This window comes from Cloeon dipterum, chromosome 4, assembly GCF_949628265.1.
Source record: "Cloeon dipterum chromosome 4, ieCloDipt1.1, whole genome shotgun sequence".
Taxonomy (NCBI): domain Eukaryota; kingdom Metazoa; phylum Arthropoda; class Insecta; order Ephemeroptera; family Baetidae; genus Cloeon; species Cloeon dipterum.
Window position 1 is genome coordinate 20,542,388 of NC_088789.1, and position 27,201 is coordinate 20,569,588.

A 27,201-nucleotide genomic window follows, 5' to 3' on the forward strand; every position below is an offset into this window, starting at 1 on the left:
TGATTTCTCAATAAAATAGTTTCGTGATATTAGGAGAAAATTTCAATCTTTGAAAATAGCTCAAGCATGAAATAATTATTGAATTTTTGACGTGCGAGTTGCGAATTTGTCAATTTCATTGCTTGTTTCTGATATTTGCACTCTGAGATGAGTGCAGGCGGACGTTTTCAATCTGATCGCAGCTATTACTGGGGCATGAACTATGATTTGGAGTTAAAATACTGTGGAACGAGACTTGCCGGACTAAAACAGCTGCTATTCGGTGCAAGTGCGTTTGAAATAATTTTTTTATAGAATTTCTCCAATTTTTTATCCTTTTATGCGTATTTGTTCGCCTAGCTGCAGGTGTAGCCGTTGTAAAATCGTTTTAATTAAACCTCAAAATTAGAATGGTTATTTTTACTAAAGAAACTAGGCATAAACAACACTAAAATTATTAGTTTCTAGTTTTTCTCAAAATTTAAAACTTTGTTCTCGTTGGGCAAAAATCTTGGCACTTTCCAAAAAAAGTTAATTTAAAGAGTTTTGGAGCTCTGAGAGAGTGAGTGAAATCGCTGTTTTTCCCCCAGCCAAGACACTATAATATGGTTTATAGTGATTTCACTCCCTTCGAGCTCCATATAAAACTCGTCAAATTAAATTATTTGGAGAGTGCAATGATTATAATTATTTTTTTCTTCCAATGAGAAAAAGCTCTATATTTTGATATTAACTAGAAACTAATAATTTTAGTATTGTACTGGTTTAAAATAAAAATTCGAATCTGGTTTTTATTTCAATCCTCTGAAACTATCTAGGCAAAACTGTGACGATGGCATTATTTAATATTGACCTTTTTGAGTAAAGGTGTAGTTATACTTTACAAAGTTTTTGGGGTTAAAAATTAGCTTACACTTGACTTAGGATTTCAAATTTTCTGTGCTACTTTAATTATTATAACATAAAGGAATTAAAAACTGCATTATGATTTATAGCTTTTAAAGAGGTTAGAAAAGATCATATTAATCGATCAAGAATTTAGATGCTCAAAATTAACCTTACATTCTTTTAATTCTTAAACATAAAAATTATTGCAATACTAGGCAATATTTATAAAATATAAGCAAAAATATCAGTCTGAATTTTCTAAGTTTTAGGATTCAGGGTAAAAGCAGGCGATAGCGAACGAGCGAGCGAGTTCTCTCCTAACTAACTGAATAATTGGGAGAAGCAACAAGAGAGGCTCCGTGGTCGCTGCTCCAAGACGCAACAGGTGCATTGAAGACGTCGGAAGGTGGCAGCACCTGCGGCACTTGCAGCAGTAACGGCGTCCCGTGCGATCGCGGGTGGATTGCATCGGCAGCATCCATCCGTCCGTCGCCGATCGTGGCCGAGAGCCACCAAAACAGCCAGCAGCCGAGCAGCCAGTGTTGTCAAGACAGAGTGGTCGTCGAGACGGACGCGGTATTGGCCCCGGCATGACCCCGAGCAGCTTTTACGGCCGCAGGTGAGCCCCCGCAGCACCCTCCACGGACGGCCCCGCAGGTTCAAGGGCACCCGCGAGACCTTTGCGTGGTCGTGGTGCCCCTCGCGGAAAACCTTGTTTGGTTTGGGCTTTGCAAAACCCTTTCCCGATTGTCGCATTTGTCAGCGGGGCGTTTTTTTATGTTATTTCCCCCAGCCGAGAGACTGGTTTATTTTAGATCTCGCTGCTTTTTTTTGCGCAATTTCATTCTACCGCGAGTGAGTTATTTTTTCCCTATTCCACTTGTCGTTGCCAAAAACGATAATCACGAGCATGTGGAGTCAGTCCCTGCCCGTGTCCTTTTGATTCATGTATTTTCGCGCCGTCCGGGATGAATAGAAGTGCGTGCTGATTTTTTTGCTACACGTGAGAGGGTGAGAGCACGCATGCGAAAATCTCGAATTTCAGCTGATGGACAAAATTCCTCAGCGAATCCGCCAAACTGCGCGAAAATATTTTCTCCCTATTCTCGTGTTAGAGATGTACTATGATAAATTGTTTCTGAACCAAACAGGTAGGAAGGGAAATTTTTAATTTGTTGATTTACCCATTTTCACCTAAATTAGGTGCAAATATGTTTAATAGATAACCCTGCAGCCCCCATTATTCGTATTAAGATGAAAATTTACATTTCCGTTTTATTTTTATTCTGAGAATCGCTACAATTAGGTGTGTTTGCAGGGTTGCATTTGCTTATTACCACCCTGTTTTTTTCACCACGGGTTGTTAACGGGTTTTACCACTAAATTTTTACCAATTTCTTGCGCAAGAATTGCAAGAAATGAATTTATTGCGTTTTTCTTCTGTGAAAATGTAAAATTTCGGTCGGAGTGCTCGAAATATTCTCCACTGTTAATATATTTCGTAAATATTTTCCACCCCAGTTCGCCTTTTAATTTCCCAAAGGAAATCCTTATATCCCCTTGGGAATTCTGAAATATTTTTCCAGATCAGGATTAAAAAGCTTTTTTTGTTGTTGTTATGACCGATGAAAAATTACACGAAACCAACAATGACAATGAAGCCAGCAGGAAGTCCCAGCTGCTAGGTATTCTAGGCCACTGCTCGAGCCGCTTCTAAAAGACGAAAACACCATTAAGAGCTTTCAAGAATGATCCACATCGCCCTCGCTGTTCTCACCCCCTCAAGCTGGTGTCGGGGTCAGTGTTAAACACCCGTCTTTGGGATCAGGGAGAAAATAACGAGCGAGCTGTATACCTGTCGCTACTAAATATAAAAAATTGCTTTGTTGCCATTGTAAAATCCGCTCTTTACAAGTATGAGAGTGGCGATTTCCCTTTACAGAACCTTCCAAAATTAACAATACGAGCAATTCCTATCTCCAGCTTTTTAATTTTTACAACCATGGTCGAAAAAATTTGGTTCAAAGCAGGTATACCGTTTTTGAAAGACTCCAATTTAAAAAAGAAAGTGTAGCCGTAGAATCACGCAAAAAGAGCCTCTTTTCTCTGGTGAAAAGAAACCAGGTTAGCTTTATTTATGTTAACAAAAATTGCTCAAAAATGTCAATTTTTTAAAATTTATTGTCGTGACTCTTGTGTAAAAATTGATGGAAATACCTGTAGCAAACCCTTTCTCCAGTTTAGAACTGATGAGAGCTACACAGTTGATTCCTTTTCGAACCAAGATTGATGGCGGTCGCTTCGTGATAAAGATCGATTTTTCCTCGCCCTGAAAATGGACTCATTTCTCACCCTGCATGAATGTAGACACATGCACCTCAAAATCAGGCCGGTGATTTATTAATTTGTCAGCAGCGAAACGGAATCATTTTTCACGCCTGGTATCGCCACTTGGCCAGCCATGACCAGTGTGCCAACTATAGAGCACGGCTGGCTGGCACCACTTACACGGAAATAAATTCGGTGCTTTTGCATTCAAAAGAAGCGTGAGTTGTTTGCGCAGATCATGATCGGAATAAATGGCAGGAATAAGGTACGTGCAGCCTGTGAGTTATGACGCCACAAATCAGTCTGTTTCAGCTTCGGGGAATTTGTTTTTTTTCTCTCTATTTTTACTAGATGAGAACTTCATTGAAGAGGGTTAGACAAAAAGCCTGTCCAAGTCCAATGGTTTCCTGATTACCTGACAAATATGACTTTTTACGACAGTTTGAAGAAAAAACAAAAGGAATGTACACTTAAATAACAAATAACTCAATGGGGTAGAAACAAATAGGATTTCTTTGTTGTATCGGCGACTTAAAGGAACGTTTCCGCAGGATTTTGTTGGAAAGTAGTCTTCAAGGTAGTTTCCGCTGTCAAATATCCCTTTTTTAAGAGAACAATGAAAAGAAGGCATTCATTGAAAGATACAGAAATACATAAGGAGAAAATCCAAAACTTCCTTTTGAGCCCGCACATTCAGTCTAATACAACAATACATACCAAAAAGGTTGCTGAACATTCAATCTCGACTCACATTCTCGCACATACCATTGAGCTGTGCGCTGGCGTGGTTATGTCACTTTTAAAGGTAAAAATAATTTGTTTAGGGTAGTGGAAAGTTTCCCGTGAGAACTAACTTTGAGGAATTTGCGGATAATGCACATGTTTGCCTCACAATAAGGGTTGTTTCCATTTAGTATCCAAGTAACCTTTCTTTTAATATGTCGCACACTTCCAAGTTTTAATTATTTTTACGAACAATATTTTAATCTTATTTCATTTTGATTTCGACTTCAAATGACCAAAATTTAAAGTTAAACATTTTATTCCAACATTTTTAGAGATGATTTTTTTATCTCTAATCATCAATTTAAAAAAATTCTTCATTTCAATCGCTTTTAGGGAATATTTGGGTTAAACTTGTAAAAGATTACATTGTTTGGAAAAACCTGATAGGTAAAATTATACAAATCCCGCGTCTCATCGTGTAAATTCTGCTGATTTTTGTAAAAATTATTTTCATTCTGAAGAGTCGGCACTAAGCTCGATTTAGCTACGACACTTGAACTAAATAACATCGCAAACCTGTCGCAAGGGGTGAGGGATGAAAGGGTTTTGTGACTACAGGGAGACATGTGTTGATACGCTAAACATTGTACTCTCGCCTCTCGCGCTTGCTGAAAATGCAATAATGCAGCAAATAGTAAGCTCTTCTATTCGCCCCAAATCCAAAAGGGACTCGCGTGTCATAATATTGAAAAATGCAACCCCTATGCCTCTGGACGCCCCTGACGTCGCTCAGATTCTCACGCTGAATTGTATTCAACAAACGAACCGATTCAACTTCCTATTTCTATTGGCTTGGTGAATTGACAAACGTCTCTCTGGTATTTCGCCTCTTTATTTACTAAAAATCAATTTAGGTCTGACTGATGATAAAAAAACCGGAAGCAGTGATTGTCAACAATAAATTTTCAATGGAGAATTTCCCATCTCCTGACATCTGGTACAAATGTTGCGGTCTAATATTTATTTTGTGTGGCGTGTAGCTGCGTGAAAAGGGTCTTCTCGACCTTTATCTCTGCCTGTTTTCAAAACAGGTAGAGGGACATATTCGGTTCGCGTGCGTGCCCCGTCGCATTTGTCAGCATAATCGTATTAGATCTCGGGGTTCGCCGCAGGTTTTGACGTTATTTACCAAATCGAGTGCAGGTTGCGCGGCGCGATCGGCAGGGACGTGTGAAATGATGCGGAGTCGATTCCGATCCACCGAACGCAGCAAACGGTATGGACTCTAATTTGTCAGCCGTTCGTGATCGCTCCTTTGCATTTTACCTTTTGTGTGCAATAGAGGGATAATTTGCTTTACTTAATTGAGCTGTTTGCCGAAATTCGATACAGCTGAAACCGGTTTGCTCTAAATACCCCTAAAGTGTTGTTTCGATTCGGCGCCTCTCAGCTTTCGTGTACCACTGGATTTGAAGGAACGAAAAATGTGGGAACTGGATGCCTGATGCCTTATTTTATGTTTTTTGTTCCCTCGCTTATTGTCAGACAAAATCAGGGGAGAACAAAACCTGAAGGTAGCGGCGTGCTGCGTCAATATTTCCTCGCGCTCCTCACAAATACCCGAAATTTATCACAAAAGCTTAGCCTGCAATTTCCAGATTCCCGCTGAGAACGTGAAAGAAAATTACCTCTGCATTTTTTACTCACCCACCCTCTGGTTAGCCGTCGTAAAAATTGAATTATTTTCGCTGAATTCGAGCGCTTCAATCGATTTAGCACGCGTTCCGCCGACGCAAATAAATCACACGCTACTTTTCACTGCTGTTGCTGTCGGCATTACTCACATTTCATGGTGAGATGCAAATTACGCACCCAGATGTTGTCCAACAAATATCCAGATTGAGATAATTTACTTCAGCTTTTTTGCAGGTGTTTTTGTATTTATTTGTTTTATTATTATCTTTGCTTATTTTTTATTCAACGTCAACTTAAATTTCTTTCATTTACAAAATGACGTTATTAGAGGAAAAATTTAAATATACGTTTTGGCTGGTTGTGAGTTCAAAAAATTAAAATTAAAACTCCAGACACGCTTCTTTAAAATAAATAGTCCAGGAGCGCAGCCAACTTAAATTTAAAACTGTCTTAGGATTATAAAGATAATTTATATTTTGAAATATCCTACCCATTAAATTAATATACTGGGCCAGCTCACCATCTCGGAGACAAAGTCAACATTAAGTGAAATTTTAATAAATCCTATTGATGCCTGCACCATAAAACAAATCCAATTTATCTTGTCTGATAGTCTGATGCGTTTGGTAAGTGGTTGATTTGTCTGTTAAATGCAACCGGCATCCGTCTCAAAACTGATAAGCAGAGGTTTGACCCGCGGAGGCCAGCCGACGAATAAATAATCCGATTTTGAGCAGAAATAATTCTCGCTGGCGGCTGCTCCTTTTTTTCCAAAGTGACGTCATGTCGTTGCCGTACGTTTCTTTGAATGCATTGAAAAATATTTGGAATGGCCGCAATAAATTAGACGCCAAAGTGAACAAGAAATTTTATTTCGCGTCCCGCCTTCAGATAAATATATAAGCAGAGCTGACAATAATTTATGTACACAAGCCGCCACATTTGCTAGGCGCAAAATTCTTTTCGCTCGCTCGCTCGCACCGCGCAGACGAATTTCCATACGCATTACTCACCGTACTGCGGGCAAAAGTTATCTGGCAAAAAATCTGAGTTTGAGACTCACCACACGGATCCGTTTTTTTCATTTCAGGGAGTGGAGAAGTTTAATTAATGAAGAGTCAAAATTAGATAATTTATGCTGCTTGCGATTAAGAAGGTCAGGCTTGCAGCAGCCTCATTTTTTTATATTTTTGTTTAAAATTAGCTCCTCGAGTGAGTCAGTTTCTCGCAATTTGATCTACAGGGGAAATAAATAAATGTCTCTTTTAATATTTTGTCAAATTAGTTAACAACAAAAATGCCACGAGACACGATTTCACACTGTAAAAGAATTATCGTACAATCTTAATCAACGACCAAATCGTTTAATTTCCAAATCGTTACATTTTTTTTGTCAAAAAATACAAACGGCTGGATCTCCACCTAGACTGATACAATTTATCTCTTTCATGCGTGGGAAATAACTAGTTTTCAATTACAACGCAGAGGTAGTGCCTACCTACGGCCCAGATCAAATGTATAAATTACGTTAATTTTGTCGCGTATGAAGGCTCGATTTTTTCGGGGTCTTCCCACTTGGAAGCGGTTCATTATTTCCCTGTTGCTTGGTGCAGCCAGCACTCGCTTTGCTTACTTGCTCTCTCTTTCTCTCTCTCACTCACTCACTCACTCACTCACACACACACACACACACACTCAACAATCATGCTGCTCCTTTTGCTCCTCGGCCAGCCCAAGAGAGAAAAAGAAGAATGTTGGTTGAATTGAGCGCCTGCACAGCAGAAGGAGAATATTGCCCCCTCTCTTCCCTCCGAAAACACTTCCTTTTCACGCTGCTCAGCTCAAATCCGTTTACCAACATCGACGCGGCTCGCGCATTATTTTCGACGTACTTCTTGCTGATCCACTCAACTGATCAGAAAAAGATAATTTTACTTTTCAGATAAATAAAGTGTTTACGACGGAAAGGCTGATGCGATGTGAATTATTGTGTTATAGATTTGCTGTATCTGTTCCTGAATCGCAATTTTGATGTGCAGTGGGGTGCTTTCGTGCTTGAGGTGAGCTTCTTAAAGGAATATTGACAAATGGTCTGTTTGCTTTGCACTCATGTTGCGGCAACATGTGCAGGCAATTTGAAAGCAGGAAGCTGTAACAATTATGCCGTGTGATTAATGGAGGCGAAACGCGCCTCCCGAAGGCTCAGTTTCCGTTTTCACTCAAGCCAGGACAGTTTTTTCGCATTCCGCGCGGCTCTTCCTGCTCATGTAATCTGATGCTATTTAATTAAAAATATGGCTTGACGCATATTTAATGCCTCATTATAAAAAGTATTAAGACGTTTTTGCGACTCTTGTAGCATGAATAAAACATAACATTTTTTACGTGTCCGCGCGTTTGTAATTAATTTTATTTTTATTTTAAGTTTTATCGTTTTATTGTGCTCTTAAGAGTAAAAAGTAAAACGTGAACTTCTCTACCTTTAAAAAGCATTACAATTCGACGAACTGTTGAAAATCGGCTAAAATATAAAAACCGCTACTTTGGTGGTGTTTGGTCTGAACCCAGACAAGGATGCAGGCAATCAGAAAAGGGAGCAATACTCTGAGTATGGTCAAACCGCTGACAGTCAGACAGCAGCGCCGCAGTGACAGCTAGTGCAAGCTTTAATGCTAACTGCTGCTGGCTGGCTGGCCTGACTTGTCGCTTCATTGCGCTGGCTGTCTTTTAGTTAGGCTATAGAGTTTTGCCAAAAAGCTAATCAAATCTGCGATTGGTCACCAGCGTTCTTGTCTCAATTTTTGGAAGGATCAGACCGAAAACTTATCAAGTAACAGTTTTTCGTTGCCACCGATGTGTTGAATTGTTGACTGTGTGATTTGGTTGCAAACCCTAATTAATCCCTCGGGAATCGATTAGTATAATATTAAAAAATTAAATTCCAGTGTAAGGAAGGTAAACTCAGGATCCAAGTCAACTGTCGTATCCTGTCTCTACCGTCCTTATACCAGTGCTTCTTCAACAATGTAAAAAGTGGTTTGCTCCCTTCCACATTTGGGCCAAACCAAATAAACAATTTCGATTATCTTCTAAGAAGGTCTTTAGATGCAGACGAAAACTCTACATTGTTGTCTGTGATAATAGCATCGAATTTTGTGGTCCAGCGGCAACCCTTTCGCGGCTTACAAAGGGACCGCGTTGAGCCTCGTTAACATTCAAAGAAATAGCGATCGGACGCGTTGATTTCGTGGGCGATAAATCAGAATTAATCTCCAATTCCCACGAAGGCGCGCGGAGATTTCTTTCCCAGCACCTCTCGCTCGGCGGCCGCGCGCGGTGGAAACAAGAAAGGTGCATTACACCTCAATAAAACAAAAGAACATAACACGCCCCCTGAACTTTAGTGCTGTGTCTTCCCGGTTGAGTTTATGTGCAGGCGCAGGCCAATTCTCGATGCCAAAGAGGAATTTCGCCCGCGCGCCGCGCGCACTCACTCGTCCGTCGGATTTTTCGGCTGTCAAGTTTAATTGGCTTGTTTCTGCTTTTAAAGCGACACGTCCTCAACAGGCTTTTAAGAGAAAAGCTGTTGTATCGCCCGAGAGCGAGCGAGGAGCGCAGAGAGTAAAAAAGTCCAGGAGGAGGCGCCAAAGTAAGAAGCTAATCCTTTTCCCAAATAATCTCGCCTTTTGACGCCTCTCCCACTCGGTTTTATCAGCGTCTCGGAGCAAATAAATTCCAGCGGCGGCAATTCAACGCAGAGTGATTGAGGAGGAAACGTATATTTGCGCTCTTATCTAATTAAAAATAAAGTGAAGCGGTTGCCGCCCTTTTTAAATGGTGTCGTCTTTCAAACGTTGACGATAAAATCTGATTCGGAAATCAAGCGAGCAGCCCACTGGATTGTCTCGACTGCCAACGCGCTGCTCGCTGCGCGGCCCAGGCAGGCAGGCGGGCGCAAATTTGTCTCAAAATTTGCGCCTCGCAGCCTTGAAACGGCGCGAGATAAATTAGCAGATAATCCCAACTAATCTGGAGACTGGTTATTACCGCCAGCATGAACGCGGGAAGCAAGCGGGGTCAAAGTGAACCCCGCAGCATTCCAGGGCATTAATATTTATGAATCAGCGCTTCTTGTCACCACTAACAGATATTCATCACTTCAACCTCTTGGGAAATTCGGTGGTGGGCTCACGCACCTGCAAAAAGGTGTATAAAAGGAAAAATGTGGGTTTCAGTTGTAAACGTGACAAACACAATCAGGGAGGATATATCACTCAAAGTTCATTGACACCATCAAATTTTGAAATATGCACTCAGGATTTTTTCGTGTCAAGAAGCTCAAATACAGGCTTATTATGAAATACTTATTTTATAAGGAGGTAGGGTTGTAACGCACGGTTCTGTCTATAGGGTTTTTGGGTTTATAATAAAATGCGTTACGCCGGTAAGCACTTCTAATGGTGGGCTAACGCAAGATTTCGACACTCCTTTTCATTTTAATTGTTAACAGCATCGGATTTCCTCACATTTCCTTGGCGGCGACAAATTTTTGTTCCGGCTGTTATGTTAAGGAGTGAGTGCTGAGGGGAAAAAACGGTGTGCTGTCTAGAACGAGGACGATTGAGCTAATTTTTTAAGAGCAAACCCATTTTTAAATTTATTCTACACATTTTAGAGTTTATCTATACTCTTCCAATAACCTCAGTCAATTATATATGGATTAGTGATAAATTTATCATTTCTATGAAATGTAATCAAATAAATCTTTCATAATATTTTCTTGAACATTTCCATGTCGTGTTCATGTTACCGTGACTGATTTCAACTCTTCTTACAAAGGCGTGTGGCTTGCTCTCCTTTTAGCGAAATAAATCACGTCTTGCAGTAGGCAAACTTGAAATGCAGACAAACTTTGAGCTGATTTTCTCATAAACCTACATAATATACGTCCTGTCTTAAATTGCGGATGATATATTAAAAAGGATACAAATGATTCCCTGAATCATGCAGCACCAATTCACTTGAAGTTCGAAGTGATGTAAAATATCTGAAAAATGGGAATTACAAAGTAGCTGTTCCCCAAGGTGCCAATCCACCGCGGCATAGGGAAAAAAAATATTAAATCCACCGGGAATCTCCCTAGACCCACCGGGACTTGCATTAATTGGGGATTTAAACTATTTCGATATGTCATGAAAATGGAGAAATACTCCTTTAAAGCGATTGATCAGTTGAATTTCCTTGCTTTAAAATCAAAATTTTCAACTTTAAATAGAGTATTTTTACTCTTCGGTTTTCACTTGTTTGGATTTTTTACTCTTTGAATCACTACAAGGTCGCCCGTGACAGAATGCGGTGCATAGTTTTAAGTATGGTGATAAATCTGGTCAAGCTGTTCAATGGAGATGTTTGAGTTCCTTTTTACTATGTTCCTTTTGAGCCAAACCATCTAATTGAGCTCCGATAATTGTGCTCACTTATAGTCTTATGAGTTGACAAAAGTGTCGGCGTCCGCTGGTGCAGAATAAAACTGGTGGGAAAGCAGCAGCCCGATCTTTGTCTCGACGACTCGACTGCGAATCAATTTGCAGCGCGCATCTGATTGTACTCGGCCAAGCCACAGCATCCCCCGCCTTTGTGGCGCGAAATGCCGCGGAACAAGTTCATTTGAGCGAGGTCGCGTTGTTCGCAATTGTTTCATATTGAGTTGTCGCGCGGCCGGCGAGTCGCAGCGGCGAAAAATGACTTGTCCCGCGTCCGTCCGGCCGTTTTGAAGTGGCCGCCCGCTTTTTGCCTCCTTTTTGCCCGCGCCGACGGACGACCTGTTGCGAATCCAGTCTGAGAAATGCGGCCTTGGCTTTGCAGCAACTACTTTTCCCTGCTCCTGCTGCTGCTGCCGAGATGCTCGCAACGCGCAAATAAATTCAGCTTTTCGGCCTCAACAATTTATTTCTCAGTACACGCCGCGCGGACACTTGCTTAAAGCCGTCTTAAAATTTTATGTCCCCGCTGAGGTATTTTGCACTCAAACTGTCGGCAGCTGAGACAAATTTTGCAGGCCGTGCTTGTAAGAAATGAAGTAATTAAATCAGATGAGGTGATTCTCATTGTAAAAGTGTCACGCACCGATAGATATAAAAAAATCCTGGATATTTTGACGAAATTAATTATTCAAACTAGATGGATCGATCTTGATCTGAAATTTGCCACTTATCGACAGACATGTATAAAATCCAAGCCCCAATTTCGGTAATGGATGCTCTTATGCCCGACAAACATGACAGTTAGCGTCGGTCTGATAGAAAATTAGACCTTTTTGCGGTCAGTGGGAATGATCAGAAGTGAATTTGCATTTTAATGGGCGCGGCCGTACGAAGGAATGAAAAAAATATATGATGACGAAAGATGATTTGTCTGGCGAGATGAGGAAAGGCGATTGATTGATGGTCTCGCTGATGCCGCTTTTCGTCCCGACAACTTTTGCGCCCTCCAGTGTGGCAGCTTTGCGGTTTTCTTTTACTAGCTGCCCCTGAAAAAAAAATCAAATTCAATTTACAGGTGCATTGGAGGGGAATAATTAGTAATTAGGCCGGGGCTTCTTTGTTCTTCAAGAGAGGTGCGTGTTTATATTTATGAAAAATGTTTGATCTCAGCGGAAGGATCAAAGTTGTTAACCACAACAAGGTAATGTAGTGAGCTAAAATTGCCGACGGGAAATTATTTATTCTATTTTGGCGGTTACAGTTGGAAATTTTTGTTTACGATAAAACTTAGTTTATGCATTGGCTGCAACTGGTATTTTTTCTGGGGTTTTACGGGATCAGTCCTCCTTAATCACAGACGAAACCAGTAAGGAAAATTAGAAATTCAAGTCCATGACACGCCTTTTTTAACGATGCTGATTTCACCTAATAAAATTTTGATTTAACCTCTAGTCTAAATCACTTGCCTTGCTGAAATTTAAATTGCTGCAACCAAGCGTGTCGATACAGTTTGAAATACGATTTTCGGCGTTTTACGACTCGCAGTAAAAATTTTAATTGGTCCTGGCTGACCGAATTCCAGCTTGTCGCGTTTAATTCAGAATTAATATTTTCTCGCTTGGCGCGCTCAATAAAAATCAATGGCTGAAGAAAATGGGCAGCTTTTGTGGACGCCGCACGCTCGAGGAAAACGCAGCGACGATGATTCAGCGCCTAATTGGGAAAGAATATGAGCGCCCCGCTCGTAAAATTACATTTTTTCTGTGCCGAGCAGACCACAAAATTCCAAAGAGGGGTTTGTTGAGACCAATTTTCTCTAGTGCATGTTGATTTGAACCGCACCGTCGTTACCTGCCGAGCTCGAGTGTCTGCACCTGCGGTAATTAAAAAATGGCAAGTTGAGAACAGGTTGCTTGGATTGAATTGTTAACAGCAGTCCTAACGCATTAAATTCACTCACATAAAAGGAGCGTCGCGCTAACACATATGGAATTTGTTTGAAAAAGCGTGTCTACTTGTGCTAAAAACATTTTAATTCAATTTAATTATTAAATTGAAACCTAAAATGTTTAGAAGTAATGTTACTCAAATTTACTGCCATATTTCCCAACTTCTGGTATGTATAAACACTTTAAAACCTTGTCTAAATTCAATCTGAAATTTATCAAAGCATATTGTGAAATAAAGCGAGCTTTGCTGCAGCAAAAAATCAATCGAGGCGTTTTGAAAGACGCTTTGTTTGCTGTTGTTTGATCTACAGAGCCATTGTGGCAGGCTTAAATCAACAATTGGCGTGGCGGCTGAATGGTGCGTTCTGTGGAAGCGTTCGTCCATTCATTATTTAATATTCGGCCAGACATTTACATCATCGAGTTGACAAACAGAATAGCGGCACGAGCGGAGCAACCGCAGCCGCCGCGCGACGCGATTCGTCTCGATGCGAGCACGAGTAGCAAAATCGCTCGTTTCTCAATGAAAAGACGAGTCTGGTCGTGGCGAAACGTATGCACGAAACCGTACAACTGATGAAAAAATAAACACAGCATTGATCGGCGATAAATTTCACGGTGTCTGCCTCACTTCTCAAAGAAAGGGGATTTCAACGCGCGGCTTTTCGGCCGCTGCCGGAGGAGAAGAAGAAGACGAAGGCGAGATGGAAATTAATTGGAAGGGCGCCGCGGGGCGAGCTGAGCAAAAACGAGAGGAAAAAGCGCAGAGTGTCGGACACGCAAATGAAATTAGAGTGATTTGTTTGTTGACGTGTTTTTGTTCGCGCCTCCTTTTCTCGTTCGCCTGTAATTTGGCCGGAGCAACTCCAGAGCTCGTTAGCGGCCTTGGTCCCCCGGACCCCCACCCTGCTCCCTGCCGCCGACGGGCCCCGCGGGGCGGCCGGAATATTGAGCGAGCAGTTCCTACTTTTCCCAATGAAGGAGAAAAATTGCTGGCGAGGAAATTTGTTCTCACCTCATTTCCAGCCTCAATTTGCATCTCGCACGCCTCGAGAGTGAGAAAATCTTAAGCACACACACCCAAGAGTGCGATTACTGGTCGCTGGTGCGAAGATGCTGCTGCGTGGCAACAGCCTGTTGATTGTTGTCCGTGTCCGTGCGCTCGACAAATATTTAAACGAGAAATCAGACGGCTCCTTCAACCCTCAGCATAGCTGTTTGCTTAACACGCCATTTTTATTTCTTTTTTTATCAAAATCATATTGATATTACAAATTTACATTAAATTTTTTAGACAAAATTCAAGAAAATCTTTGGGCTCTGACTAGGCCTTGAACAAAATTCCGATATGTAAAAATTTCACTGAGGAACTTGATAACTCGGCTCCTATCGATCCTACAGCGCTCTTCAAAATGCGTCCCGGAAAATTCTGCGTCGAATTTCGCCCCCAACTGCCCTCCGAAATCGTAAAAATATAAATTGACCTATAGGTAGAAATCCACCTAAGTGGATCACTTTTCTTTCGCCGTCTTGCATCAATTTCTCAGGTTCTTCGTAAATGTTCCGAAATTTCTTATTTAAATTACACGTAAAGATTATCTATTTCTTATTTGTGTAGACGTTGGACTCTAAACGATCAGCAAATCGCTATTAAAGGTCGACAATTTGAATTTTGTTTAGCATTTGAAAGGAAAGGAACCGCATGCTCAAAAAAATCATAAACATTTATTGCAAAAGTGATAACAAACAATATTTGTAGAGAGGTGAAATTGTCAGGGTGAACTGCGAAAAGAACAGTTTTGATTTTGTTCCACTGAGGAAAATATTTACTTGCAGCTTAACAATGTTTTGTCCAATGGAGCATTTATTTCTGTTTTGTAAACAGCGAAAAATTGTTGAAATGAATTGCGTCTGGCACGTATCCCCGTCAAGTAAATAATGTACCCGGCAAGAATGTCTCGTTTTGTTTGAGCTGGGCTGGCTGCCCTGGCGAGAATCGCTTTTGCCGTGCGGCGTGCGCTGCGAGTTTGCCAGTGCCTGGGTCGAAAGAGGCGTCAAAAATTATAATAAATGGCCAACGAGCCGGAGAAGCGAAAGAAAAGTGGCGTCTGCCAATAAAAAGTGAGCGAGCGAGCAGCGATATTCCGCCAGGGCCGATTGGCGTGTGCAAATTACTTTTCAGGCCTGGCCAGCATACGAAATCCCTCGCGCTTTTGTTCTCGGCGATCGCACAAACAAAACACCTGGGCGCGAGAATCGGACAAAAAGATGCTGCCAGGCCGCGCAATTTGGAAATTAAATTGTACTTTGGCCTCGCCGTGGCCTCCACAGAGATATCGACGCTCGTTTGTTTTTATTCGTAATTTTTTCGTCTTGTTTAATTATCCGGGCAACTTAACTAACTAAGCATCTCGGTTTGTTTAGGAGATGTTCGAGCACAAATTCCGCGAGTGAATTAGAGTTTAGGCTTTGAAGTTGACGCGGTGCTTCTGCGAAAAACACCTCGAGCACATGGCTTAGCTAGACTTTTCCTAATTGGCGATTCCACTCGCCGACCTGCCCGTTTTTTTCCTTGAACAAAGAGATTTCGTGCAGACGCGAAAACAAGAAAAAGGGAGGCGAATAATGAAGTTGTAAAAGTGGCGGCGATAACAATCAAATTGTAAAAAAGCAGTCGGCGCAGAGGGACTGGTTCCTCTTTGCGAACCACAATCTCCCATTCCTTTCCCATCCCGTGAAATACCTGACTCAGACCTGAATCAGCAATAATGATAAGTGCAAAATTTGTTTTTTACAGAGGGAAATATTCAAAATAGATCATTTTTAGGATTGTGTAGTTTAAAATATAATTAATTGATTATAGACAATCAAATCATAAGGGTTCCTGCTAGTTTGTGGAAATTATTTCGAAAAAAAAAATGAAAATGATTTTTACGTTGTTTTAAATAATGCTTATTTAGTGCACGCTGATTGGTCCGCCCAGGTTGTTGATTGATAGCTGTAAGCTGTAATACTTGGCACGTGCAAATTTTTTTATTTAACTCAAGAAATTTGACATTCTGAGTTTTTGTTTTTATTTATTATTATCTTTTTAACTCCACTTTAGAATCACCTTTCCTTTACCGGTGCTGAGTCAGATTTTTTTCAAATGAAGGAAGCGGAAAATTTCGCCAAACAGCAGCAGCAATGGTGCGGCGCAGAAATTGAGTGAGTGAGATTATTTCACGTTTGTGTGGGATGCAGCAGTCTGCCTCGTGCTGCAGAGGAAATTTATCACGTGATCCTTTTTCGTTCCTTTTTACATATACTTTCAACCCGTCTGCTCCGCGCGCCAACATTCATTTTATTTATTTCTCTCATTCCTCGACTTGCAAACTCGCTTTGCAGTCTGCAAGGAATTCCAACAGGCCAACTCACTCGCCACCACTCCGTGAAACGAGAGGCACACAGCTCTCGGTATTTTTCGCACATACACCAACTGGCATCATAATCATAAGTTGCAGGCCGCTTCAGTCCTTACACGGCATCAAATGATCTCGTAATTTAACCGTGAATTCCTCTGTGCAGAGGATGAGTGTCTCTCGTATATAATATATATGAGTGGAATTAAACGATTTCAAATTTTGTGAAATCTTTTTCATCGCTGAAGAATTTTTTTTTATAAATAAATTTGAGCTGTCGATCGGGTATCTCAATTTGAATAAATCGCGTCCCTCCTGATTTCAATCAAGCGCATGGCCCTTCGACTGTGCTTTTGCCCATTGAAAAGAATTCGGTTAACGCCACTTTTTGCAAGTTGGCGTTGTAAGTGGTATTGCAAAACGACGGCCAATTGGGAGCGAGTGGCTTCTCAAACGAGCGGGCAAAAGTTGTCTGCGGAGGCAGGTGGCTCTGGGAAAAAGCCTGCCGAGGAATTCATTCGAGGAGAAGAATTCATTGCTCCGCTCTCTCGCTCGCTGGCCGTGGCCGCCGAACGAAGCCGAGACTTGTTTTTATTTTTTACTGCGCCACCAAAAGCAGAGATGGCGCGCGATAAAAAAGAGAAATACTTTGTGTGCAAAAATCCGTGCACGCTTCTTCTTTCGGTCGCGGCCACAAAAGGAGCAAAAACGGCGGCGAGCAAATTAAATTTGCTGATTCTCTTTAGTGTTTAGTCACTCGATAACTCGAGGATCACCGTGATTTGCAAATAATTTGCCTCGCTTCGCGGAATACCGCCGCCTCTCCTCTCGTGCTCTCGCATTGTGTCGTTGTTGTTTGCCCGGCCCGCACAATTTTTTTCTAATTAAAATCATCTTTGCGTTATTGTTACCTGCATTATGGGGAAGGTCGTGTCTCGCTTCACGCGAATCCAATCCGAAAATCGTGTTCCAGCCAGCTGAGTTCGGCAGGGTGCCGCCGCCGCGTCGTGTCTGTTGAATTCGTGGAACGCACCGCGAACACAAGGGGTGCTGCAATGCCTAATGCTCCGAACACCTTGCGAGCTGCCTTTCATTTCATATTTTATCGCGCGTTGCATGAGAAAAACTGTATTGTAAAGTGTATTTGTATAGAAAAACGCGCTTTAAATTTTTTTAGAAAGTGTAGTTCATGCTTTTCAAATAGTGAGGACATTCTCCCCTCTTGAAGTCTTATTTTATTTCACTAAATTAATAATTTTAAATTCCTCTCCACTTTAAGAAGCTAAAAATTAAAAACCATCCCATGGAAGGAATAGAAAAATTCTACGGAGTTACAAAATAAGTCGTCCATCGTGGAGTTGCTGTCGCTGCAGACCAGTTTTTAAGCAAGTGCCGAAAATATTGTTCCCCGCCAGAGTTAATTAAGGTTTTAGCGGTGTTTATAGACTTTAATTCCTCCGGCCATAATCGCATAATTAAGCAAACTGGTTTAGAATGGGGCGAGAAAGAGATGGAACGCTTTATTCAAATGATATATTCGCAGGAATTTTGATGAATAAAATTACACACTCACTCGTTGCGTCTGCGCAGCGGTTAAATTGAATTTGTTCTAGCCGCCCGCGCGTGGGATGGGGGCCGAGGGCTCAGGTGTCGTTTTTATTTTGTGGCTTCGAGCCCTGATGCAAATCAAATTTCTTTCTGCTGAATGCGCCCTCATCGGTGACATTCAATCTGGACGCGAACAAGGGGAATCGCCGCGCTTGACGAAACAAAGACAAAAATGAGAACAAAACGACTCGCGCCTCGGCTTGGAAAAACCTGTACAAAATCGGAAGCCAAAGTTGATGAAGCAGAGGAAACAAGCGATTCACATCTTTTTCCAACCTCCCACGTCGGCCGGAATGTGTGTCTAATCACCAGATTTTAATCTCTAACTCGGCTACAAGCAACTTCCTGCGTCAGTCAGGTGCGTCGCGCGTGCCACCCCCGTGCTCCTTATAAGGCCTCATCACACTCACCCTCATCTCAGTAACCCCTTGGCCTCTGAAGCAATAAGAGGTGGTCTCGGTTAGGAAAGCGCGCTCCGGGCATTGGGCAAGTTTATTACAGCTTTAAGCAATAGATAGGACCGAGCATTTTATGTCGAAATAATTATTAATATTTTAGTTCGGGTTTTAACCCCTCAAACTCGTTGGTTTAAGTTTAATTTGGGTAAAAAAAATTTCATTCAATGTTCAAACTTAATCTTTTAAAAATGGATTTCTGGAAATGTTAATTTTAGCTCGTTTTGTTTATAATCATATTACAAAAATTTGAAAAGCTATTCGTTAAGTTCAAATTAAACGGAAATTTGAGGAAAATGATGACATTTCGGTGAAAAATTATTTTTAATGAAATACCTTGATTCGTGATTATCTAAAAATTAATTACCACTCGTAGCACGTTCAAATAACATGACTTTGTCCGGAAATGAAAATGGAGTGCTCGAAAAACCATTTGGAACACCCCAAAATTTCCTGGAAATGTGGAGTGGCTAAAACTCCTTCAGAGCATTAAACGGATTTTGAATTGGCAATACTGCGTGTTTTAAAATTTTCAAGCCTTCAAAAGTTTTAATTTTTGCAAGTAGTAGAGGCAACGCCATTGACATCTTAACTTTTACTTATATCATTGGCTTCCTCACTTTCATTGAACAGTTTAGCAAGGCCATATTCCGAGACTGAACTGAATTTCATACGAAATTGAAATGCCAAAGATATTGTCTTTTCTTGCGCCCAAATATTTTTCAGGCGTTCCACAACATATAAAAAATTTACCGGGTAAAACCAGCGCCCCCGTAAAATAGCTAAAAAAGTAGACACAAGCCTAGCAATAGAAACAATACCTTTTGATATATTTTGCTTAAATTGAAATTCAAGCTTCTGGAAACGCAAAGTTAAATGCGTTCTGACATGATTTCGTGTTTATCGAAACGATGCAAGCTAAATAAAAAATATTTTGCGGTTTGTGAAGCAATATGTTGGATCTGAATGTCGAACCAACCGCGAAATTGATTTAAGTCAGATATTCGGTTTCGGCCTGAATATATTTTCACGAAGTTGCTTTTCATGCAGATTTTATTTGTGTCACGTCAATTTTTGCGGATTGGGTTTCGATTTCACTCGACTGCAATTATTTCGAGCGGGAGGCTGGAGCAAGGAGGACGGCCGCGCGAGTGCATTTCATTTGACCTTTGTGCGGCCTAAGTGCAATTACCAGGCTCGGTGTAATTTACGAGCGCTCGTAAACGAGATGTTCAGAGCCAAAAGCAATGAGAAAAATTAATTTTTGTTGCAGGAGTGCTGAGTGAAAGAGGGCAGCTTGAGAATCCACCATGACGAGCAACCAGCTATTTTTCGTCTTCGGCGCCGTGTTCCACTCCTTTTTAGCCATCGTTGCAGGCGACGCAGGTATGAATAAATCGGTCATCTTTTTTACAAAATACTAATTGACATTTAACTTACTATACAGATTTTTCTGGCCTGCGTTTTGCAAAACACCCTGAGTCAACAATGGCTAAGCCTGGAGATGATGTGGTTCTGGAGTGCGCGCTTAATGTTTCTGCTGATAGCATCCAGTGGCAGCTGAACGGCAAAGCACTGCCTGAGGCGGTCAGCAAGGGCAGAGGACGTCTCGACCTCAAAATAGCCCAACAGAAGGAAGACTTTGAGAAGCAAACTGGCACTTATCAGGTGAATATTCCTTGCTTTGAACATCAATTTTTAATATCCATGCACAGGGCTGAGAAATTTAGACGGCTCACAAGACAAGCTTAGACGGTCTTATTCGGTTTTTCCAGACATAATTTTAACCCAATTAAATAATTATGTTAAAATTGAACATCTGTACGGAAAAATCTTCCGTTTTTATCAAAATATCAAGATGCCTTTTTATTTTTAAACTGTTAAAAGTCAAATATAATCCCTAATCTTGATTTTTTCAATTCTTTTCTTGAATAACCACAAAATGATCCAGACATGAAATGATCTTACTTAGCGTGGATTTAAAAAGCTTGGATAGCTAAAATTGGAAATTTTGTGGATAATTCGCTAATTTATTTTGTTTTAAATTATGTGCGTTTTTGTGCTTCTTAAAATTTATCTCGGACACTGCCTAAATATCACTTTTTATAAGGGCAGCATAATTGGAGCAGTCAGAAAGGCACTTGTAATTTTTCTTTGTTGACTTTTTGTGATCAATGAAACATAATTTCACTTTTCAAATAGCTTTTTTAACAAAATGTAGCATTTTGAGCTTGCTGGTTCTGATGAGGAAGGGTTGAATCACAGGAAGAGTGAATGGCGAGGTTGACAAGATTTTGATACTTGTATCCTCTTTCCAATTTTACTTTAAGCAATGAATAAAATCGATCGTGTTCAACTGATTCTGTGATTCAGGAAATCAGGACTTTTTGCTGAAAATATTGTGGTATGAATTTTGTTTTGGACGGAAAATACTGTTGATTAGGTTTGCGGAACCAAAACAGCCGCTGTTAATTATGTGAAAGTGAAAATTTTTTATCCTTTAATAATTTCACTAAAATCTACCAGTGTTTAGTAAATACATGTAAAGCTGCAGCTATAAATTAATTTTAGTTTTTTAAGGACAACACTGAAAAATCTAAAATAAAAAAAATTATAACGCTGTAATGATTTTAATTGAGAATAATATGATTTTTTTTAATTTTATCATAAATAATCCTTTATGTAATATTTTTCTGTAAAAATAACATCACATTCAATGCTAAGTGAACAATTATTATTATCCTCTTCCGGCAGAAACTTAAAAATTAAATTTTCTGATTTTTTTATTTGTATAATCAATATGAATTTGGTTGTATTTCAGTGCATCGCTCTCTTTGGTGCGTCGGCACTGGCTTCTTTACCAGCAGAAGTGTCGGTCGCGCACATAGAACACCCTGTAGGCCTCCCTACAAATACAGTGGACACCACTTACACGGGCAGCATGTTTTACGTGAAGTGCCACCCGCCGGTCAGCGTGCCGCCAGCGCGGATTATTTTCTTCAAGGATGGCCAACAGCTTTCTCACCAGGCCGATGCGTACGGAGGCTTCATGCTGCGGAACGTCACTTCCAAAGATAGTGGCCGATACACATGCTCGGCTACAAACCCAATCACTGACATCACGGTGAAGCTGAGTGACACTCTCGACCTGCATGTGGGATCGCCGCCAACCCATGACGTCGCCCCTGCACTTTCCACTTTATCGCTGATAATTTACTCTGTCCATCTTGGTGAGTGTTTGACTTTTCCAGTTTGCTTAATTTACCCACTACTTGTATTTCAGGCAGTGACATCACGATGGACTGCCCTTTTTCAGGGTGGCCACTGCCGCATTACAACTGGACTAAGTACGGAGGCAAACTAGCTCAAGATAGAATTATTATCAAGCCTGGCTCGCTCAGCATCCGGCAAGTGAAACAATCAGACATGGGCACCTACTTGTGCTTAGGCACTAATAGGCTAGGCTGGGTTAAACGCGTCATTAAATTGGAAGTCGTTGGTAAGAATTGCGTTTCTCTATTTAAATAGATGAATTTATTGAACACAAACGGTGTTCAAATAATTGTAGAAATTTAGCAGATGGTGAATTACACCTTAACTCTTTAAAATTACCATAACAAGTGTTTCTGGAACTATTTCAAGCTTTTGGTGAGTCACCAGCATTTTACTGATTGTGAGCGAACAAAAATGTTAAAAATAAAAAATGCCATTGATCAACTTGTCTCATCAAGGAGAGTTGACATACCAAATTTCACCAAGATTGAACAAAAATGGCCCAGTTTTCAAAAATTAAGATGGGAATCCCCATCATACTAAGGTTTGTCTCCATAGCTCACCTATGGTGCTGGACAGAAACTTTTCATTGTCATTTTCTTCTAATTTCATGAAAGTATACACATCTGATGCAAAAAACACTCTAATTTCGTTCAGTATTGGTTTCCTAATAAAATGAATAATTTGAGAGCAATAGAGTTGGACAACATTTTCAAATAGCAAAAAAACGTGGCTTTGATTCACTTGTAAATTTGTATTAAATGTAACACCAAAAATGATTTTACTTTTCTCCCTTAAAAAAAATAAGCTTGTCTATTAAATGTCCTGGAATTTACAGAGTCGCCAGAAATTGATATGAGGTCAGAAACCAAAGGAATAGACGAAGGAGGCGATTTTAACATGACTTGCACTGCTTCCGGCACGCCACAACCCACCATCAAGTGGCTTCTCAACGGCAAACCTGCTGAGGACGACCAATCCATCGCCGTTGATCAAGAAAAACTGACAATCTTGTATGTGGAGAAACGGCACGCTGGGATTCTGCAGTGCTTTGCCTCAAACAAGGCTGGCACTGTCAACACAATGACCATGCTGCACGTCAGACCCAAGCTCATTCACGATGACAAAGGTGAAATATTTTATTACTGTCATCTAATTTGTTCTGATTGACTCTTTTTAAATCAGCAGTTCAACCCAGACAGAACCACAGAGGAAAGCCTAAAAAAAATGGAAGAAAGAAAAATGGCAACGATAATAATAAAAATCATAGCAAAGGTAAGTCATTTCCTAGATAAACAGATTACATTGGATTATGAGAGTTTTTGGTTTGCACTAAATGGATCGCCTATGTTGTGTTCTATTAAATTATTAATTGGAAATTGGAATTAATACTTGTTGTTTATAAATTTGCACAAAAAATGGCTCCATTATGAGTATGGGTGCTGTTGAAAATCGTCTTTAAGTCAAATTTCTTTCACTATTCTTGACAACCTCTTATCGTGCACAAGAAATAAAAACTCAATTTATTTTCCAGATCCTATGATACCTCCTACAAGGCCGAATGTAACTCGCTTGAGCAGCGATTCAGTGATTCTAACGTGGGACGTGCCCCCTGGAAAATCGTTGAATATCACATTCTTCAGGGTGCAGTACACTGAGTTAAACTCGTCGAATTTGTGGTCAACAGAGGAAGATGATTTGGGACCTCACGTCCGCAGCGCTGAAGTGAACAATCTTAAGCCAGGCATGAGTTACAGGTTAGTTGATAAAGTTTTCATCAAATGATTTCATTTTGACTTAAAAAAATGCCTAGGTTCCGGATCTCAGCTGTTTACACCAACAACGACAACATGCAAGGGCCCAAATCTGCTGTATTTGTGATGCGCAAAGACCCGACGTCCAAGAGGCCCATTTCACAACCTGTGATCAAATCTGTGACTGCGGCCGGTACTAATGCCTTGAATGTGAGCTGGGATTTTCCGGTCCCACCCCATCAGCCGATCGAAGGCTACTTCATCCACCTACGCAGTGACTCGGTGGCCGGCACCTTTGAGAAACAGATGTGCCAAGACGGAAACTCTCGCTCCTGCTTGGCGAAACACCTTTTGCCGGACAGCAGATACGAAATCAAGATGCAGGCGTTCAACTCTGCCGGCATTTCTGCTTTCAGCGAGACAATGCATGGAAGAACTGGCTGTAAGTTGAAAAATAATATAAACTTTCAAGGGAACAGCTTTTTATTTTTATTTTCATTCTAGATAAGACAGAAGCTGAAGTTTCCAGCGCACCTATCAATCCTGATAACGAATTATTAGATGTCGAATATGTTCCTGAGAGCACCAGCAGTTCGTCTCATATGCTTAATCTTGGAATAGCCTTCATATGCATGGTCTTTCTCATCTTCCTCCTCTTCCTTGGTGGCTACTATTGCAAGAACTGCCAGTCCAGAACAGTAGCCTCAGAACAAGGTAATAAAAACTACAGCAACTGATTTTTTTTAATTTTATCGGCAAATTATCCAGTTTGTAGGATTTGTCCAAAAACCCGTGAAAAATTTTTGAAAATTAAATTCACAAGATGGCTTTGCTCTGCGCCGATTTACTCAGAATTGACAGGAATTTGTGACATTTTGAGAGGAAATTTTAATTGTAGCATGAGCAAGTAGAAGCAGAACTGACAACAAAACTATTAGGATTTGACGTTTTATCTATTGGACAAACCATTGAAATCATGATGGGAATTCATGCGTAGAGCCTAACCTGATGTGAACCTCAGAAAGTGGTGGACATGTTTTGATTCAACAATTGTAGTGATTTAATTATGAAGTTAGTACTCAAGTTACCTGAAATTTGGTTTGTAGACAGTGTTCAAAGCGACAAATCAATCGGTGGGTCATTTTTAACGTTCCTATAAACTTATAAATTTCGCTCACAGGTTATTTTATTAGGTCAGGAATTTGTAAGTTTGTAGTAAAGCAAAAGAGTTGTGACAAAGTAAAAAAAAATGAAGTAAAATAATCACAATGGATTTTTCTCTAAGTGGCCAAAATGGAGCTTCCTGACATGACAATAAGCTTGGATATTTTTTTTTAAAATTATCTGAATCTGTTGATGAGCCATTAACCAATTTCCTAAGCAAGTCTAAAATCTAGAAATTTTTATGGAAAAAATGCACCAGTGATTGATTCGCCTTTTGAAGTAGAGTCTTTAAGTAAAATATCACCACGACTGAATAAAAACTGGCTTCACAATTCTATTTTTAAACAAATAAGCCACTTTTTCGTACATTTGAACTGAATGAAATTTCCAGCATATTCCAACTTAAATTATGATACAAATTAACAAGAAAATCATTGTCCTTGACTATTCCTCAAGGTGCTTGCTCAAAGTGTGATTAAAATTCATGGATTTCAAAAAACTCTTCTGCTTGTTACTTCCAGATCAAGAAAAAGAAGCTCAAGCTTACGGCTTGGTAAATGTTGGGAAGTCTGTGACAAATGGAAGTGCTCATCATCCGCACCAAATTCGGCACGGGCACAGACACCCAGCAAGGGTGCACATTACTTCCAACCCCTTGGATGGTACTGCTGTGCACTACAAAGTAAGTTATTTGGTTTTCCAATGCGTCCAACAGGAAATGCATATAAAACTATTATTTGATTTTCTTCACTGCTGAATTTAAAATTATTGACTGATCCCAATAAAAGTTAAAAAAAATTCATAAGAGCTTATAACTGGAGTTGTTAGAAAAAACAGGAAATTAAAACTCCTAATCCTAACTTAAAATTCATTATGCTATGTGAACAAAATTTTTAACTAATTTAATGCTCTCCTAGATTAAATTTTCTTAGAGATCTCACAATTAGCCGCTTGATTTAAGGCAGTGGCTGGCGAGACTGGCTTAGCTGAATTTTTTGTCCGGCGGTGGCTGGTCATTTTCACCGGCGGCTGGTTTGGCTAACAATACTTTAAACGTGAACTTTGATGGTGCATAACGGCTTTTCTCCTGCACTTTTTAATTTTTGATCGTTTTTCCCGGCGACTGCCCTTGTGACCCAAAATTTGCCAGTTGGCACGACGTAGCGCGGCTGGCCAAGACCTCTAAATTTTCTTGACATTTATTTTAACTCTTTTTAATTCTTAAAAAATTTACAGTCTCCCAACTAGTTAACTCAATTCAAAATTGTAATTTTAGGCAGAGAGTGTGGTAGAGGTGGCGAGCCAAAACAACAATTTCTCCGATCCAGCAAGACAGCGTTTGCGAACGAATTCTCTTGACGATGACGAGGACGATCTGGAGGGGACGAGCGGGTCGGCAGGAAGCAGCGAAGAGGACGCGTCACCTGTACCCTCAAGACAGTGCGTTTGATCAGTGACAAAACTGCCGAAGCGGACAAAGACACAAGACTGTCTTAATTTATTTCGCTGTTCAACGAATGTGATAATTTGTACAGACAAAGCTCTTTTATGTGCATTTCTGCTGCCATGACTATGTACAGAGCCTCCTTGTACAAAACTGGCCCGATTTTTTTTTATATATGACACTATGGCTAGAAGCAAAAGTGTAGAAAGAAATCTCTGCCGTGTCAATTCCTATCAAGCTTGGCTGGCTTTGAAAATGGTTGGTCTTTTTATTAGAATGTCTCTCTATATACAGTGCAGCTATTTTCTGTTTTGAAATCTCAAGAGTGGCTATGGACAAGTTTTAATTGTTTTAATTTGTTTGGTGCACCACCTCTGACCGTAAATCAGCGCCCAGTAGTGAAATTTAATACCAGCATGTACGCTGGTTCACTTTCAATTGGCATTCCGCAGCGTAAGTACTTAAAAATTGCCATATTGTTGTGTTTCTGCTGTAATGAACTTTTAACATTGTAGCTTTGAAAATGCATAATTTTCAAATCTAGTCCTTGCATTTTACAGAATTAACGATCCTGCTAAGGTGCTGGCAAGCCTATAATTAACCCAGTTATAAGAATCATCTTGTGCACAGTTCATAAAACGATTTTGTTTTTCGACGTTTAAAGAGAAATTTTTACACAACAAGCAATCTCTTGCCTTTTTGTAGCTCGCATTTTCGTAACTAAGTGTCAATTTCTTCTGGATGAGACCGACTGCTGTAGGTTAATAATCCAATCCAAAAGACTGCCTTTGGATCTAGGAGACGAAAATGTTTAGTATCTCGAGTTATGTGTTCGCACGTAGCCGTGGGTTTTACAATAATGTCAGAAAACAAATGTGTCTCAAATCAGAAGTCTGATTGTAAATAGCGGCAAATAGAAACGAGTGCTCACTGGTTAGTGATGAAAGACAAACCCAGTGTTTTTAGAATATATTATTTCCATGTCATGGACTTGCTAGAAATAAAATTGTGCTAATATTTTCATATCATCAATTCAGACCATAAATTTATTTCT

At 40.3% G+C, this 27,201-nt stretch overlaps 1 protein-coding gene across 3 annotated transcripts; it reads left to right on the plus strand.

The window, feature by feature from the left end:
* The first annotated feature begins 1,328 nt into the window (after positions 1–1,328).
* boi (brother of ihog) lies at positions 1,329–27,179 on the plus strand. 3 transcript variants are annotated; one of them, XM_065488693.1, is made up of 13 exons: positions 1,329–1,486; positions 7,615–7,676; positions 19,786–19,898; positions 19,960–20,180; positions 21,334–21,742; positions 21,796–22,011; positions 22,624–22,914; positions 22,974–23,060; positions 23,320–23,542; positions 23,599–23,981; positions 24,044–24,253; positions 25,225–25,385; positions 25,980–27,179. In XM_065488693.1, the coding sequence occupies exons 3-13, from the start codon at positions 19,823–19,825 to the stop codon at positions 26,151–26,153; spliced, it is 2,451 nt and encodes an 816-aa protein (XP_065344765.1). In that variant the 5' UTR covers positions 1,329–1,486; positions 7,615–7,676; positions 19,786–19,822; the 3' UTR covers positions 26,154–27,179. The 3 variants fall into 3 exon arrangements, with proteins under 3 accessions (XP_065344765.1, XP_065344762.1, XP_065344764.1); XM_065488690.1 differs by having other exon boundaries at positions 1,330–1,486; positions 22,971–23,060; XM_065488692.1 differs by lacking the exon at positions 7,615–7,676 and having other exon boundaries at positions 1,330–1,486; positions 22,971–23,060.
* The last annotated feature ends 22 nt before the right edge of the window (positions 27,180–27,201 follow it).